The sequence below is a fragment of the Rhinolophus ferrumequinum genome, chromosome 7 (assembly GCF_004115265.2).
Source record: "Rhinolophus ferrumequinum isolate MPI-CBG mRhiFer1 chromosome 7, mRhiFer1_v1.p, whole genome shotgun sequence".
NCBI lineage: Eukaryota > Metazoa > Chordata > Mammalia > Chiroptera > Rhinolophidae > Rhinolophus > Rhinolophus ferrumequinum.
In genome coordinates, this window is record NC_046290.1 from 22,221,327 (window position 1) to 22,241,801 (window position 20,475).

Below are 20,475 nucleotides of genomic sequence, written 5' to 3' on the forward strand. Positions count from 1 at the left end.
ACTTTTACAAGCTCTTCAATTGAACTGCAGTGTCCTCAAGGTAACTCAGAGTCAATTGTGCAATGATTGGCTACTATTAGCCAGACAAGATGAGAAGGAGGAGTCATAATTCACACTGGTGAGGACTCAAAAGCACAGCAGAGGTGGAAATAAGCACAACCCGGGGGCTTCTCCTTCTCACAGGCTTTGGTGTTACATCCACAGGGATTTACATCCCAGCTCTGATTCTGACACTTTGGCCAAGGCCTTCTCAGCCTCTGGTCTGCCTAGAGGGCATTGTCAGACGGCAACATATTAAAACTTCTAATAACATGTCTGACATACCGGGGGTGCCAAAAAAATGTATGCACATGTTAAGAGATGTGATCTATGTATTACTTGGCGAAGTTGGATTGAATTACGGTAGCAATGTGTAGTATGACATTCGTTTAAAAGACGGTGTTAATCAAATGAATACTAGCATCACCGTGTGACAGGCAGGACAGTCAAAGAAAACGGCGGAAGCACGGTTGTCGTTTGAGGAGCACAAGACTATTCTGAAGTGGTATCTGAAATTAGAGAATGTTGTGGAAGTACAACGACAATGGGGGCGTGAGTATGCAAGAGAACCTCTAACACGCCTAACAGTTGCACGCACTCATGATAAGTCTGAGACGCATGGTACGGTGTGTGTGACATGCACAAGGGAAGATCCAGGAGGCCTCGCACAGCAACAAGTCCTGCTTCTGCTGTGGTGTTGGAACAGTTTACACGCTCACCACAGAAGTTTAACAAACAATGTTCACCATAATCAGAAGTGTGTGGACCCTAATGGTAACAACTTTGAGCACCTCTTGTAATGGCAGAAGTCAAATGTGACTTCTACTCATCTTTTGTTATCAGTATATGTTGAGTATTACAATTTTAATACAGTTTTTTCCTTTCTTAAAATGTGTATACATTTTTTTGACACCCTCTGTAGAACGGTTGTTTACATGTGGTAGTTATGACCATTAACCTTTTCTAATGAATACTAGCAGAACATTACATGTAGAAAAGGCTTTTAACCCATGCTTACTAATTAACAGACATGACAGTGACCAACACTGCTAGGGAGAAACTTTGGGACCAAGTACCAAAGAGATCATTTCAACCTCAGAGATCATCCACTCAGTCAGTCATAAAAATGAACACTGACCTTAGTGACAGAAATCAAGGATGCTCACAGCAGCAATTACATGTTTATCCAGAGAGAAATGGGCAAATAATTAAAGTTGCATTTACAGTGGAAGGTTATGTAGTCACTAAAAGGAGTCAGGTAAGCCATGATGCCATGATCTTATGCTCAGTGAGTCAAGAAAGTTGCAGAATCAGCAAAGAATGATTCCACTTGTGTGCAAACAAAAACCTGCTATTAAGAATGGTTGCCTCTGAGGAATAAGTTAAGAATGGTGGGATAAAAATAATTTATTTTATTTCATTCCATTACCTACACTTGCATTTTTACAATGAGCACAGATTCCTTTAAAAAATATCTTAGCTCTCAAAAAAGAAAATTGGAAAGGCCTCCTTTCCCTTGTGATAATCATGACACATCTCCATGAAGAGAGGCCCTAATTTCAAGGTGTCTCTCCATCTTGCTTCTGCAGTACAGAGCTAATACATTCTTCTAGCTTAGGCAGGCTAACTGAAGTACACTGCACTTAAGAAACACAAATTTCTGTTGAGTGTAATTGCAGTGGACTATGGAGACTAAGGAATATCTAGCAAAAAAAAAAAACACCTTTATGGCAACAACAATAACGCACGCAAACCTACTGCTGGGACTCTCCCAGAGCATGCACACCAAATGACCTATAGGTGCACCTAAGGCCAGAAAGAACCCTGTACTTGAAAGTAGCCATTGTGAAATGAAGGTTCAGGGCTGTTCAACAGTTTACAAGGCTGAACCTAAGTCCTGATTTCCTGTCCTGTCCTTCGCTCCTCTGGCCTTTGTTTTCATGGTGCTCATTCAGTTGGCCTATGATGCAGGGCTCTGCAGAAAGAGGCAGGGATGGTCTTAGTTCTCAGTGGTCATCAAGAGTATCAGAGAGTCTCGGTCCCAGATATCAATCTCAGAGATTCCATAATCCCTATAGAGTATTTTCACTGTCTCAGGTATATTCATCTGCCTGACACATCCTTTTGTCTGGGTCATGTGATTTTTTGCCCTCTAGTTTTCAAGAGTTTTCAAATCCATTTATAATTCAGCCAAGTGAAAACTCTAAAACTAATTTACTGGTGAACTCTCACCCTTACACTGCCTGAAAAATCCTCTCAAAGGAAGCTTAGGTAACTGAATTAACTTATTGAATCGAAGGTTGCATTTTCAATTTTCTGAAACAGGATAGCTCAACATTTTTGGATAATGATCTTAAGAAATGATCGTTAGAAGTGAAAGACAGAACTTGCTAATAAGGATAAAAATATTTCTTGGGTCAAGGAAAAGTTCTGATGCATTTCACATTTTCTGAGTAGATTGAAATTTCAGTTTCACCATTAAAAAAAAAAATCCAGTTCCTAAAATCCATTTACAGGAGGGCTCCATCGGTAAGAGCCATGTATAGTTATCCAGCACCTCACACTTGATTGAGTGCTGTGTTGTTGCTGTCTTGAAACTCTTAGTAATTTTATATTTGAACTTGTGTTTGTAAGTGAAATCTCATGGGACAATGGAACATGCACATGAACAGAAGAGATTTGCGATATGCATGTCTGAAGTTCCTTGCCAGATTTTAAGAACTACTAACCCTTAAGCCAAAGGCATGACTTAAAATGCTTTAGCATTGTATCATGTAATATTCAACTTAAAAAAAGAGGTTCAGCTTAATGACTAGGCTCAGATCAGTTTGAAAGGGAAAAAAACAAAAGCAAACAAAAAGTCCTGATCAAAAATCCCCAGTAATTATTAAGACTGTAATTTTGAATTGTCTAAAATGATTCATTTTATTTCTGATATGGAAATACTACTGTAATCCCCAAATGCATCAAAATATATATCAGGTAAACATAAGAAGGCATTAAAATTAATAAATTTTACAATAACCATAGAAAGGTATGAAAACAAGAATAGAACTAATTTTTAAAAAAGAATTAAATCTATGTCATTGATTTGTCAGACTAGGCTATATGTCATAATGTTTACCGTTTACTGCATATTTTTAAGTTCTATCTTTTGGGTAAGATGTTTAAGAACCGTGATAGAGTCAATGGAATTGTAACAGCTAAATACGATGTCAGAGGGGTAGTAGATTGGGGGAGGAGAGTTATCACTTTTGGAGGGGTGTAAATGTCTAACTATTACATTGTTTTGTACACCTGAAACTAATAAACAAATAAATAAATAAAATCCCTTTTTGATACTAACAAAAATGAAAATGATCAGTATATGATAAAACAAATAAATTAGATGAAAAAAGAGCTGTGATGCTAAATTTTGAATTGCAACTTAAATTGTTTAAGAAATGTAATAATTTTGTCATAATGCTTAAATGTTTAGAAAAACTTGGTTTTCAAAGGTAAGAGAGATAAGTTTAATAAAGTGTGAATTCATCACAATACAAAGAGTTGGGTTCTTCCCGACCTCCCAGAGCTCATTTCCAAATATAAACATCTTCTTAGGTAAAATTCAATGTATCGTCCTTAAGGGAATCGGATTAACCCAGTCTTCTTTGCTTTAGTGGTTAATATGTAGGCTGCAGAATCAGGTCTGGGTTAACTTGTCTCTATTCCATAGTCTGAGTTTGGCCAAGTTACTTAAATTCTCTAAATCGATTCGCTTATCCATAAGAATTGGATAAACTTAAATTTCCTTGCAGAATTTTCTTGTTGGAGATAAAATTAGGGAAATGCCATGTTGAATGCTGAGTGAAGGTCTGGCACAGAGCAAGTACTGATGTAAGTTTAATATAAGTTGTTCTCATTATCAGTTAGGAATGAGTTTCACTGCAAGTAGCAGAAAATGTTGCTTCCTTGTCTTAAGTGTACAGGAGTTTTTTTTCCCACAAAACAAGAAATCCAGAGGGAGGAGTTTAAAGCTATCCTCCTCTGTCTTCCTGCTCAGCTATCCTCTCATGGGCGTCAACTTTATGGTCTGTGCTACGACTGCTGCACCGCAGGCAGCAAAAGGGGGAAGAGTAAGTGGCAGAAGGGCTAGGGTTGAGGGCCAGCTGGGTCAGTACCAATTAAAAACTTTCCCAGAAGCCTTACTCAGTGAAGCTTCCATCTTTATCTCTTGGGTCAGAGCTGCGTCTGCAGGGAATACGAGTTAGTGAGTCTTTGAGTTTCTCCATCTTCTATTGTAGAGGACAGTGAGGGTGAAGAGGGTTGTGAATGGCTTGGGGGTGTCTATAACATCATCCTTTATTATTCTATCATCTTTCCTCTTGAAGCCACAGATTCCTAATCTGTGAAAGAGGATTGTCTAGAAGATCTCCCAGGTTCTCTGCATACTTACCTTCTCTTTAAAGGCGGTTTCTATCTAAAGCCCAAGTATTCTTGTAATAAACTCTATATGTGTCGCCCAGGTCCCCCAGGTGCTGGGACTATCCCTTAGTTCCTAAGAGTGTGCTGCCAGCATCAGCCCTGAATTGTTACCTTGACTTAAGACACTCATTCTTTCCTGGGGCAGACCACACCCAGTGACGGGTCCATTTGGGGCACAAAGGCCCCTATCCCAACAGTGACAATTCTGTAGGCCCATTCTAGCGTCTGAGCTACCAGTGGAGTTGGAAGAGGCTTTTATTGAGAATCCATTGAAGCCCCCCTTCTCTTCCCACCCAACCCCACTTCCTTCCCTCTCTTTCCACAGCTGCTGAACTTTCTGAATGTTAGTCTCTGTCTCAGAGTCTGTTTCCTAGGGAACCCAATCTGCAACAATTCCTTAAAGATGTTCCTGAAGGATCCTATCCCATGAAGAGCAGACTGTGGTCTGACCTCATGTCAGACCCTCCGCATTTGCTTGAAAACTCACTGCAATGAAGCATTAATTGTGCTTAAATATTTAGAAGCAACAATGAAAAAAAATTAGCTTAAATAAAGGGTTGTTTGAGTGTTCTGAGAAATAATTCTAAACAGGAAGAGAAATTCCAGGAAAATTGTGACGTCTGGTCATTTCCTAATGGAAGGTACAGGATGTAAACACATTTCTATTAACATAAGCTAATGAAGTCCCTGGAAATCTACATCAGTTTATATATACATATATACGTGTGTGTGTGTATATATATATATATACATATATACATATATGTATATATGTATATATGTATATATATACACATGTATATACATATATATACACACACATATATGTGTATATATATATGTGTGTGTGTGTGTATATATACACACATATATATATACACACACACACATATATGCTTCTCAGTGGAACAGACCTATGGCTTCAAGTCCAGTCCCATTATATAAAGTCCTGTAAACCTGCATAAGTGACCATGCTCTCTGAGCCTAAGCTCCTTTCCCGCGAAAGCATGGGAAGGAGGATGAGATGACGCGCAGTCGTGTGATGATGTAAGCACTGGCTCAGAAACTGCAGTGGCCGCAGGGCAGCTCTTCACACTGGGGCCTGCAGGAATGTGATCAGGTGGAGTTTGGACAATTTGGGTTTTTTTTGCCAGGAATGCTGGTAAAGAAAATGGCTATATTGGAAAGTAGGTTGATTAGATTGTAGTTTTCAAAACTTTGAAGCAGAAATATTTTTCTTTTTTTCAAACAAGACCTTGCAAATAAGGCAGATGAAATCTGGATTTTATTAAGCATAGATTTTGTAAGTTCAAGTACATAATAATTAAAAACAAATCAGTGGGATTTACAGAAACTATTAAGATGAACAGAAAATTTTGAAATCAAGCTTATGGGTGGCAGTTACAGACTTGTATGGGTTGCAGCATCTCATTTTTTTTCTGTGAGGTTTCTGGTTGCAAGTATTGAAAAGTCTTGACCCATACAGACAAATAGTTGCAAATGATAACAGTTTAGGACAACTCAACCTGCAATCTCAGGATATTTCTTAATTAAATTGTGTTGATAAGAGACTTATTCTAAGGTTTGTAGAAAACCAACTAATTTGTGTAAGTTAATGCATGGGTGGTCTCTGATATGTTAAAACCTGACATATAATATTTTTGAATATAAGCATTGTTCTTTATTGCACTTTTAAACATTTTTTTAAATAAAATTAGAATCAGGCAATTTTGGAAGCTCTGGGATTCCCTGGAACAGTGTTTGCAAACTATAAGATTTCATGGAGTTTCTATGCTTATTCCAAATGTTTGAATCTATGATACTCCTTCTGTCATTGGCTACTTAGCCAATGAGCAAAGGTCACGTACCAAGACACTTAACTCTCTCCACTGAGTGGGTAGAAAAGTTTGCTGTACGTATATGTTATTCTTTGGTGACTTCTAAGGGAAGGCTGAGAGGATATAAAGTGCTCAATGCCTGGAACAGAATACGAGCTCCATATATTGTTGTTGATCTGACTGTCCTACTTGTCACTACCAGGGATGTCTGTCAATTAAGCAAATAGCAATTCTGTACAATAGAGTTTTATGGGGAAAAGAAATCAGTGTTTTGGTCATAGTAGTAGCTACTTGGAGTGGCAGCAGGGACGTCACTACGCTCAAATAATAGAACAGGAGCCTAGAAGAGAACCAGTGGGATGGAAGATGAAGACTTATAGGCCAGGTAGGCAGTGAACTTATCTTAATTGCATCATATGGTTTATTCATCCTTATACTAGTTTCAGATGCAAACCAATCACTCCAAATGTAGTTCAATGTATGTCTACTTTTAAAACTCATTTTTTCAGTACCTATGGCTATGCTAGGCCAAAAGTAGACCTGTGATAAATGCTTGCAAAAAAATGAAAAACCAAGCTGAATCAAATCTTTTTATTCTAAAGCTAGTTATTAAAGCTTCAGAGCTCAGCACACACAAGTCCAACCCTCAGGGGATGAGGGGGACTCCACACTATCCTTACTAGGCACCTGTCATACTACTGTGTGGCTATGCTACCTTAGTTCTGGAAGGGTGCTCATTTAGGGTCCAGGGGACCACGGACCTTAGTTTCAGCAAAATAGAGAATGTCCAGAATATAGGAAAGGTAGCCCCTTTCAGTGTCAAGTTTTTTTTTTTTTTCATTTGTTTGTTTTGTCGTATTTGAGTCCCTGTGAGAATATACATGAGTTTTCCTGTATTCAAATGCCTGGCTGAGGAAGCTAAATTGCACCAATCACCAAATGACTTGTTCCTTTAGAGCATAAATGATATTAAACAACGACGGGAAAGGTACAGACTTTGTCCGTGACAATCAATAGCTATTTGGGTATTTTGGAGACTCAAAGTGGGCAACGCACTACAAGGTCTTTCTTTCAAAAGTAATCGCCTATATCATTTTCGTAACAGCTCAAACATGTAATGTTCATTCATTGGCCAACATCGATGATTCCTCTTGTGTACTGTCACGTTGGAATCTCAGAAACTTAAAATCATGAAAAATTTGGTTAGTTATATTTTACTCCCTCGTCTCAGATCTCCTTAGCTCAGAAAAATCTTTTCTGTTTCTTTCCTCACTGGAATAATAACAAATATCACAGATATTTTGTTGACTTTACTCTCTAGCTAATGGTTAATAATTCTTCTTCATTGCCAGAAGAGAGTATGTAACTGGTACTGAATCCGTGGCTGCACTGCCAAGGCTGTTGTTGCTCCATTCTCCAACTCAGTTTTGTCCCCACCTCCTATCGTGCATCCTTTAGATGCTTGCTTTTCCTTTTTTTACCCTTCTTAAACTATCCTGTACCTACAAAATGTTGATTTCTGGCCCAGAGCTGGCTCTCATTCTTTTCTAATGACGGCATTCCTACCATCTTTCCTTGTGCTTTTCCTTGTGCTGTTCTCCCACATGGAAGAACTGACCCTACCTATTGTGAATGCTTTTCCTTTTCCTTCTTCTAGTAGAAAGATTACTCATACTTAAGAATCAACTGTTTCCTTGAGAGCCATCTTTGAAAATACTCCAAACCCACAATGACCTCATTTTATGAATTTCTGCCAAAAATTACAGCCAGTTCAACATGTTCATCAACAAGCACTTTCATCAGTAATCAGTTACTGAATTCCTACATGCCCTATTTATCACTAAGTTGCACCTCGGCTGTTTTGAAGTGAGCTACCATGCTTGATAAACTTCTCTTCCATCTCCCAGAGCTCAGCACAGACCTGGACATACTCAGTCTTCAACATTTATTCATCAACTTAAACAGATCAGTGTTTTTACCTTCTGAAACATAAAACTCCTGATGGTATAATTCTCTTTTCATTGAACTTTGCAGGGCATCTCAGACTCCTGACATATAAATGCTTTCTGATAATGGCTGTGGCTCTAGATCTGGAATATACTGTTATAGCTCCTTACCTGGATTAAAAACTGGAAACCAGTTGTAGAATTCATTCTTGTAGGGAACAGTGTCAAATTCACTGCACTGCATCTGCCGAAATGTTGGTGCCTCTGGGCGGCAGGGGTGGACGTTGCATAAGCGATAGCGTTTTCTTTCTCCAGTGCAGTACTTCCCTCCAAACTTTGGTCTGCAAATGAAACACACAAACTGCTCTTTAGTTTCCTTAAGGGCAATGTCTTCCTTTAAAACTCCCTGGCATCTGGCCATGCTCATTCCTTGCCAAATCATGTCCTTTTCTATTCTCAAAACTCACCTTTTAAATAAATTCTTTCAATGTCATACAGTTTTGTGTTGCCCATGAACCTTCAGTACCAAGTGTGTAGTTACCTATTTCGAAATAGTTTGACCACTTCCCGAAGTCAGTCAGGTGCCTGGTCATCAGCTGTATATTTGTATTTGTTTCCTCCTCTTCATTTCCATAGTCACCAAACTAGTCCAATCCTTATTTCCATTCCTGTCTTCTCTCTGTCCATCTTTTTTCCTCATTCAACCTATGATGCATACTATTACCTGGTGAATTTTCACAATTACCTTAATTATTTTAGTTTCTTGCTGAAAAAATTTTAATGGTACCCAATGGCCTCCAGAATCAAGTCCAGCCTCTTGAGCTTGGCCTTCAAAGCCCTCACGCTCCTGACTTAATTCGCTTTTACAACTTTCGTCCCCCACGCCCCTTCATTTATTTGCACACTGCTCCAGTCAAGCTGACTTATTTACTATTTCTTTCTTGTGCCTCTAGATAGATTTCCCCTCTCTTAAGTCTCTAATCATCTGCATACTGCCCATGCTTCAAGGACCAAATAAATGTTATGTCCATCATCAATTCTTCCTGGAGTCCTGCCAGAAGTAATCTCTTTCTCCTCTCACATGACACTTCATTATCCTACTGTATGTACTTCCTGCAGTTAGCACTGCCACAGATAATTCTTTGACCAAGGGAGTTCATATTCATTGACTCCCTGTAGGAGGTATAAAGAATTGTCTTTGATATCTGAGGTTAGGCTGGTTTTCTACTCATTATGATGGAGTGACACTCTATGACTTGGAATCTCTCCAATTCAATTCCATCCCACAAACATCACTGAGGGCATGTTATGACACAAACACTGCTGGGTTCTCACCAGACAGCTGACCAACACCAAAGATACAGTCTCAAGGTCACTTGGCCATGCATTGACATGAACCTGTGACCTGAATCACAGAACTGAATATGTGACTGTGTTTCCACTGGCATTATTCTCAGTGAACATAAGCAAACCAGCTACGGAGATCAGACATGGTCACTCACTTAAGGAGACTCTACGACAAATCGTGGCCTCTGAGATGGGAGTTAGGACCATTGTCCCCCTGAAGCCAAGTTAGAGAATCATCATTCAGCTCCTTAATAAGGATGTCCCTTTTCTGATAACCATTCAGAATAGGTCACTGACCATTCTCCCACGAAGGCTACAGATTGGTAGTAGCTGATACATAGCATTGACAATAGGTCCCAGCGCAAATCACCTATATTTCCTGATCTTTAAAATGGAAGCCACCTGTCTGATCACATTGAAATAAATTATAAAACAAAGATTTTCTGTAAACATAAAGCATAAGATATTCCTGATTTTACATTTTTGAATTCACAGAAACCTTATATTTAAACAAAAGCAAATTTTATCAAGGGTAGATTTTAAAACACTTTTGTCCAAATTCCTCAAATGTTCACTTACATGTATGGTAAATGATAAGATATCATAATAAGGACCATAATAACTACATTTACTGACAAATTTTTCCAGTAGGTATTATATTAAACTCTTTATAGGTATTAGTATATTAATCCTTAGAAGAAATTTATTATACATGTAGTATATATATGCATATATACTCATGCACATATATACATATACATTTAGTAATATATTTGTTAATAAAAAGATGTAAGATTTGGAACTGAGATACTGAGGGAATTGTAATCACATTTATCTCTGGCCTTTTCAAAAATGTGACTCTTACTTTTCAACTCTGATTAATGTAGAATTACGTCAAAGAAGCTTAACACATTTTCCACTTATAGGAGGCATCATATGCATGCTTTTTAAAAATTATGCTTGGGAACTAGTATACCAGGAAATAATGAAATTAAGAATGTAATATATGTTTGGAAAACAAGGGAATTTAAATTTAATTCATAATAATATCATTATACAAATTTAAAATATGAAAAAAATGAAGTAGTTTAATTAAAAAATTGAAAGCCACTTGTGAAGTAACTTCTATGAAATCCTTAACAGGCTAATGTGGAGCTCTAAGGTTTACAAAATCCTTATCTAAAACATTAAAAATTACCATTCTCAAAAACGTGCCTGGGTATTTTCTTAGTTCCCTGAGGAAAGAACAATATTTTTATAAATTGTACATTCATTATGACTGAAAGAAAGCTACCGTCTCATCAGCAAAATTGTGTCTAACTAACCTCTCACTGATAGAGTGGGGTTATCTAGAAAGATTTAATTTTATTAGGTTGGTGCAAAAGTAATTGCAGCTTAAAAGGTTGAAAATAATTGCAAAAACCGCAATTACTTTTGCACCAACCTAATATAATCTCCTACAGGCTTTTACATAGACTGTACTTTTAAAAGAAATTTGCTTATTTCTCCAACTGATGGAATCGGCTTACTTATCAAAGTTCTAGTAAGAATCCAGCGCCAAGCCAAAATTAAACAAAACAATACAGAACCACTTTTTTTTTTTTACCCTCTATGAATCTTAGGGTTCCCTTTGTCTTTGGGAGCCCACTTAATTTCCCTCAGGAGGCTTGGGGTCACTGACGTCACATTAGCCAAGAGCAATCTCCCAGCACTTGTGAACGGAGAGCATATCATTGGCGGGACTTACTCAGGGTTGTTGCAGAGCCTCTCTGCACTCTGGGCTCCGGCCCCACAGGTCCGAGAGCAGTGAGACCAGGGTGACCAGCGGCCCCAGCCTCCGGGAATGCTCTCTGGTTTCTTCCCGACAGTGATACACTTGCCAGCCATACACCACTGGAAAGGGAAGAGCAGGAGACGTCAGGAAGGTTCCCACAGCAAGCTGAGCCAAGAACCCCGGAAGTCCAAGCTCAGTTCTTCCTGAGCGAGCGGGCATCCTACAGTCAGTCACACGTCACATGGGGAACAAAGAAGAGCTCATAAAAGAACTTCCTCCAAGAGTCTTGGGTTTTAGAATCAGGGAATTTCAGGAACTGAAGGGAACGTGATGGGGCCTAGTTACAGCCAATGTAGAAGTGCTACTCAGTGTGGTTGGCAGATCGCATGCCAGAACGCAAAGCAACAGATCACTTCCTTCTCTAAGAAAGTCTTGCTATCAACAGCATGTCAGCTTAGTATGTATGCTCAGTAACAGAGTTGTTTAGTAACGTAATTTATTTACTTTCTGGTGCAAGCCCTCTATCATGTAGAACATAACAAACATTTTTGCAGACTGGTACTGCAATAATACTTCTTCACAGCTTCAATGGGTATTTAATGTCAGCAACAGATAACTTTATTCTCCTGAAAAAAGTCCACTCTTTGCCAAAAAGCACTACCTGTTAAGATGTTGAAGTTCTTTCTAATATCAAGAAAAATTTCTGCTTTCCTGTAACTCTACCCATTGTTTCCAGTTTTGGCCTTCCAAGCGACTCAAAAAAGAAATCCAGTCTCTCTCCCTCTACAAGGCAATCCTTCAACAACTAAGTCTAGGAGGGTCAACAAACAAATAGGAAAACAAAAGAAAATGCACCTTGGTTGTTAGAAATGGCCACATTTCCTGGAGGATTTGGGCATGTTTGATCTGCTGCCCTCATTGTCCTCATTATTTCTGGTCACTGTGTATTTTGACCCAATTCTATAATCTCATTAATGGGTCAGGCCATATACAAGCTGCAAAAAGATCCCCACTGGACACCTAAATCCTAGGCCCACAACAAAACCAATTGGTGTTGTAGAGCAGCACTCATTAACCTGTTCTCAGGAAGTCTGGAGACTATCTGACATCTCTGAGTTCTTGGGTGTCTGGCTTTCCTGTTTAGTACAGTGGGCAGAACTTCAAGAAATGCAGTCAGGTCAGATGATGAGAAAGAGGATAACAAATAGTCCGAATCTGTCATCTTTGGAAAGAAGTAGCCCCTGGCTTATCCTTTCCAATCTTGAACGCAGAGTTGGGGAAAAGTCAAAATGAAGGTTGACAATCAGCTCAGTAGCTATCACTGACCACAAACTCCATGGAAGTTCACCAGGGAAAGATGGAGCAGATATTTTGCCAGTGAAGTGTGGAATTGGGGCTCAGCCCTCTCTCCTTAGCTGCCTATTTCCAGGGAAGGCTCAGAAGGTACAGAGGCAGTGAATGCTTTCTTCTGGCTAGTGTGTCTATATGATCTCCATTTACCCACAAACAGCTGCTCTCCAGAGCCTTCTCCCCAGCTCTTCCCAAGAACTCTATGCCTGCTGCTCTCCCACCCTCCTTCCTCAGGCTGACATATCACCTTCTTCTCACCACATCGTGTCCCATCTGCAGCAGCGTCCAGCTTTGAGCGACAAAAACCTTTCACCGAGCACCACAGTGTCTGACAAACATTCTGGAAAATAAGTATGAGATTGCGCAATTTTTATATCTTCAAAACTTACACACAAGCATCTCTACAGTGATTGTAAAATATACACACTCACCCACATACCCACAATAAATGCTGCTGTTCTTAGTGAACAAGAGTGATGGAATGTAATCATTTGAGAACTCTCAGTTCAAACTTAATTTGGACTTCATCGTCATTCATAAACAGTGGTCTGTAGATCATACTGGGCAGTAAGAAAATGGAAGATAAAACACATTTCCTAAAAGCTGAGACTGTAATTTCTATACGTGTGACACAATATCATTGCCCTTCGGCAGGGAAACTGGTGACATTAGCCATCAAAGGCCAATCCAACACTGCAGATAGAAGGTATCTGATTACAACGAGCAGGGGTGGTTGTAACTTGAGCCTACTCACTGAAGGGACTGGAAACTATTCCATCCAGAAAGCCTCACTTATTTACTTACCACTCAAAGAGCCAGCTTGTTTTATCTGCTAGATTCTAAGAAAGGAGAACAATCAGGAACTACTGCACGCTTCTAGGAACAGGTAGATTTTAGAGATATTTAGGAGGCAGACTTGGCACAGACTTGGTAAAGTTAGAAGAGAGGGGTCAGGGATTTTTGCACCAACTTTATCTTCTCTGTTCAGTTTTACTTGCTGTGTCTAAACAGTTATTTACTTCCTCCTCAAAGTTCTTCCTACAGACATTCTGTCTTTATCTCACTGTACTGAAATTTTTCTATTTGCTTCCTCCACCAGAGCGCAATCTCCTCAAAGACAGAGAGCCTGTCTTACTAATTTTGGCGTGCTCATCTTTTTCATCTAATTCAGTCCACAGTGCAGAATCTTGCTTGTCCATGTCTATGTGTTAACAACGATACTTTCACACTAAAAGGCGGGCGTTCAGAGAACAGTCAAGATCCAGATCACAAAGAAATGGCTCACAAAGGAGTTGGTACTTCATCACATGAGCAGTGGTGACCTTAAGGGCACAGCAGAACTGCCATTAGATGTGTGTGTGTGTGTGTGTGTTTCTTTTTTGAAATAACTTGAGAAAGAATGTGAATGGGGGAGAGACTAAGTCGGAGTTAGTTACAATAGCAATGACAGATGATGAGAGATTGAATCAAGACAGTAGCACCGAGAATGAAAAAGACAGGACGGAGCCCAAACTCTTTAGGAGGTTAAATATCAAGGCTTTCCTTAGGATTTGGATTCTGAAAAGAAAGGAGAAGAATGAATTGGGGATGAATCTCAGACCATCCTTGGGAGCCGGTGGTGTTCTTCAACCAGATGGGAAATCCAGGAAAGGGAGCAATTTTAGGGATTAAGTTGTTTGCCATGAAGTCTGTAGGTGTGAATCACTGTGATTCATGAAAATCACTATGGAATTTTCTTCACCATCACCCAGTTGCAAAGGATTGCTGGATCCAGAGAATGCCCAGGAGGTAGGGTCAAAGAATATCAATGACCTCAATATCCAGATTTTGAAATATTTCCCTGACCCTTCTTCCAGCCCTGTACCTACCTACCAGAGGCACCCCGAAACCCAACACTTACTTCTACTTCCTGGCAGAAGGTAGCATTGGGGCCATACTGCAGCTGGCATTGGTGGTGAACATCATAGATCACTCCAGGGGCAATGACCTTGGACTTCAAGCCTTTCTTTTGGGGGATGTCATCAAGACAGAACCCCCAACCTCGGCTGAAAACAAGTTAATAGAAATGAGAGCAGATGCTTATGATTTCCTTCATCTTTAGTCTTTCATGCAACAGAAACTTCCATCCCTCTAGTTTACTTTTTGTCCTTCAAGACAACGTTATTTCCACAAGGCAGAGAACCCTCCAGGTCCATGGTGGGAGCTGTCTAAAAGGAAACACAAACCACATCCCACACCACGAGTTCAGATGTGATCTAGGAAATATATACAGGGGTAAACTTAGAAAGTTATCATATTACCCCTAATGGGGTTTCGGTGACCATTCCTGACATATCTTGGTTGTTCCTGCCGATCCCCAAGGACTTAACACACACTCCGCTCATAAAGAGCCACCTTGAGACAAGAGTAAATGGGGGTGGCAGAGGGCAGGATGTTCGCCTGGCTGTGGCTGGAGGGCAGAACCCACCTGGCTCTCAGGGTCAGAAAGCAGAAGTGAAATCCACCCGTTTAGATGCCACCCTCATACTGTGACCTGTGAGAGGAACTGAGACTTTTCCAGGCCTCAGGTAAAACTCAAAGTGCTTCCGGTTTAAAGAGACCCAAGTGAGGCTGTCCTGACACACATTGTCACTTACTCCAGGAAGCGGGTGATGTACTCCTTGCTGCACTTGGACCACGTCAGCGGGGTGGGATTGTACTGGAGCTGGCGCGACATGATGTATGGGTGCCTGCCCACGGGCTCACAGTCATTTTCTTTCCCGTCGTGCTGGATGCCAAAGCTGTGGGAAGGCACAAGGCCAAGAATATCAAGGAGGCTGGCATGAAACAGGGAGAAAACCATAGTTTCTCCACGCTGAAAATACCCACGGAGAGCCACCTCTGTAAAGAAGGCATCTGTTTATTAAGTGGGACTTTGAAGTAGGAGGGAGAAGAGCTAATTTTCAACTAAAATGCTCAGGGAACAGTGTAGGCTCCGCTTTGCCTCAGATATGCAAACGTGGGAGCCATGTGGCTACTTCAAGACCTTGTGTTGGGCAGAAAGCAAAGAGCTCCCAGTTTGGCTTTCTATGAGTCTAGAGTCAGGAGGGCACATCCTGCCTCAAGCGATCTGCTTTCTCCTGCTGTAGTAACCACAGCCCCAAAGAACAAAACCTTCCGTCTCCCTTTTCATCATAATTTAAGGGAGAGTATGAAAGCGGACGCCTATGGGAGACTTTATCAAAGGCCACAAGCTTTGAGGGGAGGGGTTTCTTTCTTTTATTGTGACAAGAGTCCTCCAGTATCACAGACACGAGGGAGACCTCAGAATTCAGTGGTTAAGAAAGGAGATGGTCTGGATTGGAAGTCTGGCTCAGCCACTTAATGATCTGTGTTACTGAAACCTGCTGAGCTTCGTCTTCCTCTGTTAGAAAATGGAGCAGTCATCACAATGTAGGATGAGATTTGAATGGAATAAAGTTTGAAAACCACTTAGCCAGGTGCCTGGCATGCCATAAGGGCTTCATAAATGAAATACATTTTTTATTGCTGTTTTTATCATCTAGCTTATTTTCCTTTTCTAGATGAGGAAGCTTAGAGCTCGAGGTTTGTCAAAAGTCACATAGCGTGTTAGTTGCAAAATTAGGTCTTCTGCAGATCTTTGTGCTCCCATTTCAGTGTTCTTATCTGCATCTCGCTCCATCTGCTCCCGACCTCCCACGGCAAGGGTTGACCAGCAGCTTTGAAAGGTCCTAAAGAGCTTTCCCGCCCACCGCAGCAGTGCGGTACCGGAAATAGAAGCCAACTCCGACATGTCTGGTGATTAGCCTAGTTCTCAGGAAAACCCCAAGATACCTTCTGAGATCCCAACAAGACTCCCTCCACTGGGGTCTGTTTATTGGACACTTACAACCCTGAGAAGTTGGCTCAGATTTCCAAATCTGAATAGAGGAAATAATGACCTTTCACTCTGCTAGTGAAAGTCAACCCTCTGACATGGAAGTGTGTATCCAATGTTACTAAAATCTCCTCATCAATATTTGCAACTCTTGCAATAGTCCGTGGGGGATTAAGAGACTTTCTTGTAGTTTTCAAAATGTATTGTGATGTCACTGACTTAACAGATTCAGATCACAATTCCAAATGAATATAAAACTCACAAAGGAGTCAGAGAATTAATCTGCAAAGTTCTTACCACCCACCCACAAAGAATGTGATGCAATGAAAGCCTTTTTTCTGAGCAGGCTTCCCCCAAGCCATTGCAAATCCAGTCCTACCCAGCCCGTGAAGTACTCCACAAGTTCACCTGCTCCATAATTAGTAAAAATCCTAATACGACACCCTCGTATTCTCAATTACTATGTACAGATATGAAAGTTGGACAATGAAGAAGGCTGATGGGAGGGAAAAATGACGCGTTTTAACTGTGGTGTTAGGGGAGAGCTCTATGGATACCCTGGACCACCAGAAAGACAAATAAGTGGGTCCTAGTGCAAATTAAGCCTGAACCATCACTGGAGGCAAAAAAAAAAAAAAAAAAATGACAAAACTGAAGCTGTCCTCCTTTGGGCACATCATGAGAAGGCAGGGTTCTTAGGAAAAGACAATAATGCTGGGAAAAAAATAGAAGGCAGCAGGAAAAGAGGAAGACCAAATATGAGATGGATTGACTCCATAAAAGAAGCCCTAGGCATGAATCTGCAGAGCTGAGCAGGGCTGCTGAGGACACGGTGGATATCACTCATTCACAGGGTCTCCAGGAGCTGGAACTGTCTCAACGGCTCATAACAACAAGGATAATACAATATATCACATTTCTCTCCCAGGGCGTTTTGGTAGCGATCAAAGAAATCCCAGTGCCTAAGAAACTGCCTGGTTCAATCTACTCACTTCACAGATGACAGAATAGAGGCAGAGAGCTGAAGGGAATTAGCTAAGAGCATCACACTGGCTGATAGAAAAGCCAGAATATACACGCCTCCAAACTTCCAAGCCAATACTCTTGTTTTGTACTATAGGTAAAAGAATTTTCAAAAGTTCCAATATCACAAGAGAAAAAATGCTGAGAACGCGCAGGCCAGAGAGGCCAGGACTGGAATAATCCCGTCTCCAGGGTTCTTCCCAATCCCACCTCTTTTCTGGCTGTACACACTCAGTATACTCCAGGGTTCTGCTTCCTTCTTTAGAGGGAGGAGATCCAGGCTGGCAGCTACATGACAGGGAGTGGGTATCGTTGAGTCATTTATGTGGCTTCCCACTCTCAGTTTCTAATTAGCATGATGCTCCCTTATTTGAAGTTTGTAAATAAAGCAACAAATTAAGTTACAGATGAGCTAAGATCTTTCCTTCATGGGAACCTCTGATACCTGGAGAATACAGAACCCTCCTTATTCCTTCACTCCAACATTCTGAAACCTGCCTTCGGTGCATTCATCAAATCAAATTCACATATTTTTGTGATGACATGGACCTCCTATTAACTGGTGTTTGATGCTCTTTTTAAGTTTGCAGCGGTTTTTAATTTCTAGCTCATTCAAACTTCTCCTTTACATAATACAAGTAAAATGAGGCTAACAATAGTATCTACTCCATAAGGTCACTGGGAGGATTCAATGACACAATACAAAGTGGCTGGTATAAAGTTAAAGCACAACATGGAAAGGTTTGTGATTTTCTAGTGATATTAATACTATTATTTCATAAGACCTAAACAAAATTGTTACTCCTGAAGTAAGCAACTCAGCTAGAGCTTATCTCCTTGCTTCTGCTCACCTCCGTCTAATGCAGAGAACTGCAGTGGCCTCTGATTCTGGGATGCGGATGGTACAAGTGGTCAGGGCAGAGAAGACACTGGGCTCTTGAAAGTGCGTGATTCTCCCCACTTTATAGATGAGGCAGCAGAGGGTTAGGAGTGTGGGTCTCAAGCCACAATGCCACCCGACTCTCCTGACGCCCCATTTAAGGTGCTTCCCACTCCCTCTTCTGTCTGATATTGATGCATGAACACGATGAGGAGATCTCAGTGTCCTTGGCCCGTTACCTGTGTCCGAGCTCATGGGCGATCGTGAAAGCCAGAGGGAGGCCGGAGTCTTCATTGATGTTACAACTGCGGTGAGGCTGGCACATTCCTGACAGGTGAGACAGACCCAGGGTCTCACAGGGGCGATTGACGCCAGCACAGATGTCTTTTCTGAAAGCAGAGAACAGAGATGGATGGTGCCCAAAAACAGCTGCAAAAACCCTTCCTGGAAAACGATCTGGGTATTAATTCACATTCAATATAGACTTAAAGGATGGTTAAAGTAAGTTTTTGGAAGTCCATATGAGTGTAGGGAGCAATTTTGAATTCATTCAGATTATTCTGATTTTACCTCTTGATTATTGACTCTCACTAACATCTAAGAATGTGAGAAAATATGGCAACTGTTTTATTTTGAGTTACTTTTGCTCTTAATCTCAGGAGACCCAATTATCCTATTTGTTCAAAAAGAGAAGGATTTGGTTGAAAATTGAAGTTAATCTGAACTTTTAAATAGGGAAGGGACATCCAGCAGTGGCTGAGGTTTTCTCCAATGTGAAATCCTTGTTTTTGTTTTTCTGAGGTCTAAGCTCAAAACTCATCTAAGAATGTTTTATCATTCATGGAAAAGACAAGGGGTCCCGTCCAGAGTTCAAATCAATTTTCTCTCCAGCTCCACTACCCTAACAATACCGCAAATGGGAGGGGAAGGAGAGAGAGAGAGAGAGAGAGAGAGAGAGAGAGAGAGAGAGAGAGAGAGAGAGAGAGAGACATCTTTCCTCTTTCACCAGGACCTTATTACTTCCCAACCATGGAAAAAGAAAGGAAAGACTCCAGGATCTCAAAAATACAGCTTTCAAATATAAAAGTATGCCCCCATATCCTGGTAGGGGTTGTCTGAATCACTGACAAGTTTTTAAAGCATTGTTAATTGGTCATTTGGTTTTCTTTGCTTAAGAAAAGTTCTTTGCCAAGGGTGACTAGCACAAATGCCAACAAGGTTCTGATCTTTAGTTAGTTGCAGACCTTCAGCTCATAGGTTTTGTGTGGGTGCCATTTCTGATGACAAATGGTCTGCTTTTTGTGTCTGCTGGACCATGGAAGAGATCCAGGCTTTGAAAACCCCTGCAAATTCTCAATTCTCCAGGAAGCAATGGCTGGGACAGGGGGACAGGAAAGAGCAGGTGCCCTCTCAGAACATGTGCAGCAGAGATGAATCCCCACTCGCACTAACAGCGCCTGTTGCTGGGTAGATCCGTGTTGGACAGCTAGACTGGAGCCCACTCATTCTAAATACTCTCTGGGTCTGCTGGGCTAACCAAATTCTTTTCCACCCCTATTGCAAGATGCACTTCTTATGATGACCATTTCGTTCAAAAGTCCAGGTCTGCATGGAGCTGCTAGGAAAATGAATGGTGCTCATTGCTAATCTGCCAACCTTCTCATTCTGATAGTGCAGGAAATTAGGTCCATTAAATTGTTCATTGAGTGCTTACTAAGTATCTAGCGCTAAAGAGGATAAAAGAGGGTGAAAACAGGAGTAGGAATATGGTTTTTGCAGGGTAAGCTCCCCAGAGGATCTTAGCTCTACCTCCCCCATACTCTGGGGCCATGATAAGAGAAAACATGCCTTGGCATGCAGCCACTAGCCCCATTCCATGGGGGGTGTTCAAGCCCAAGGCATCTCCTGCTGAACACACCTCTGCAGAGAATTCTGTT

At 40.8% G+C, this 20,475-nt stretch overlaps 1 protein-coding gene across 1 annotated transcript in view; it reads right to left on the reverse strand.

Moving 5' to 3' along the window:
• Positions 1–20,475, reverse strand: part of ADAMTS12 (ADAM metallopeptidase with thrombospondin type 1 motif 12) — a 271,688-nt gene that overhangs the window by 102,794 nt on the left and 148,419 nt on the right. The window contains exons 7-12 of the mRNA XM_033109831.1: positions 18,778–18,927; positions 15,395–15,538; positions 14,659–14,803; positions 13,006–13,098; positions 11,382–11,527; positions 8,459–8,628 (exon numbers count right to left, since the gene is read on the reverse strand). Of these exons, the coding sequence (XP_032965722.1) occupies positions 8,459–8,628; positions 11,382–11,527; positions 13,006–13,098; positions 14,659–14,803; positions 15,395–15,538; positions 18,778–18,927 (848 nt within the window). The remainder of the gene's footprint in view (positions 1–8,458; positions 8,629–11,381; positions 11,528–13,005; positions 13,099–14,658; positions 14,804–15,394; positions 15,539–18,777; positions 18,928–20,475) is intronic.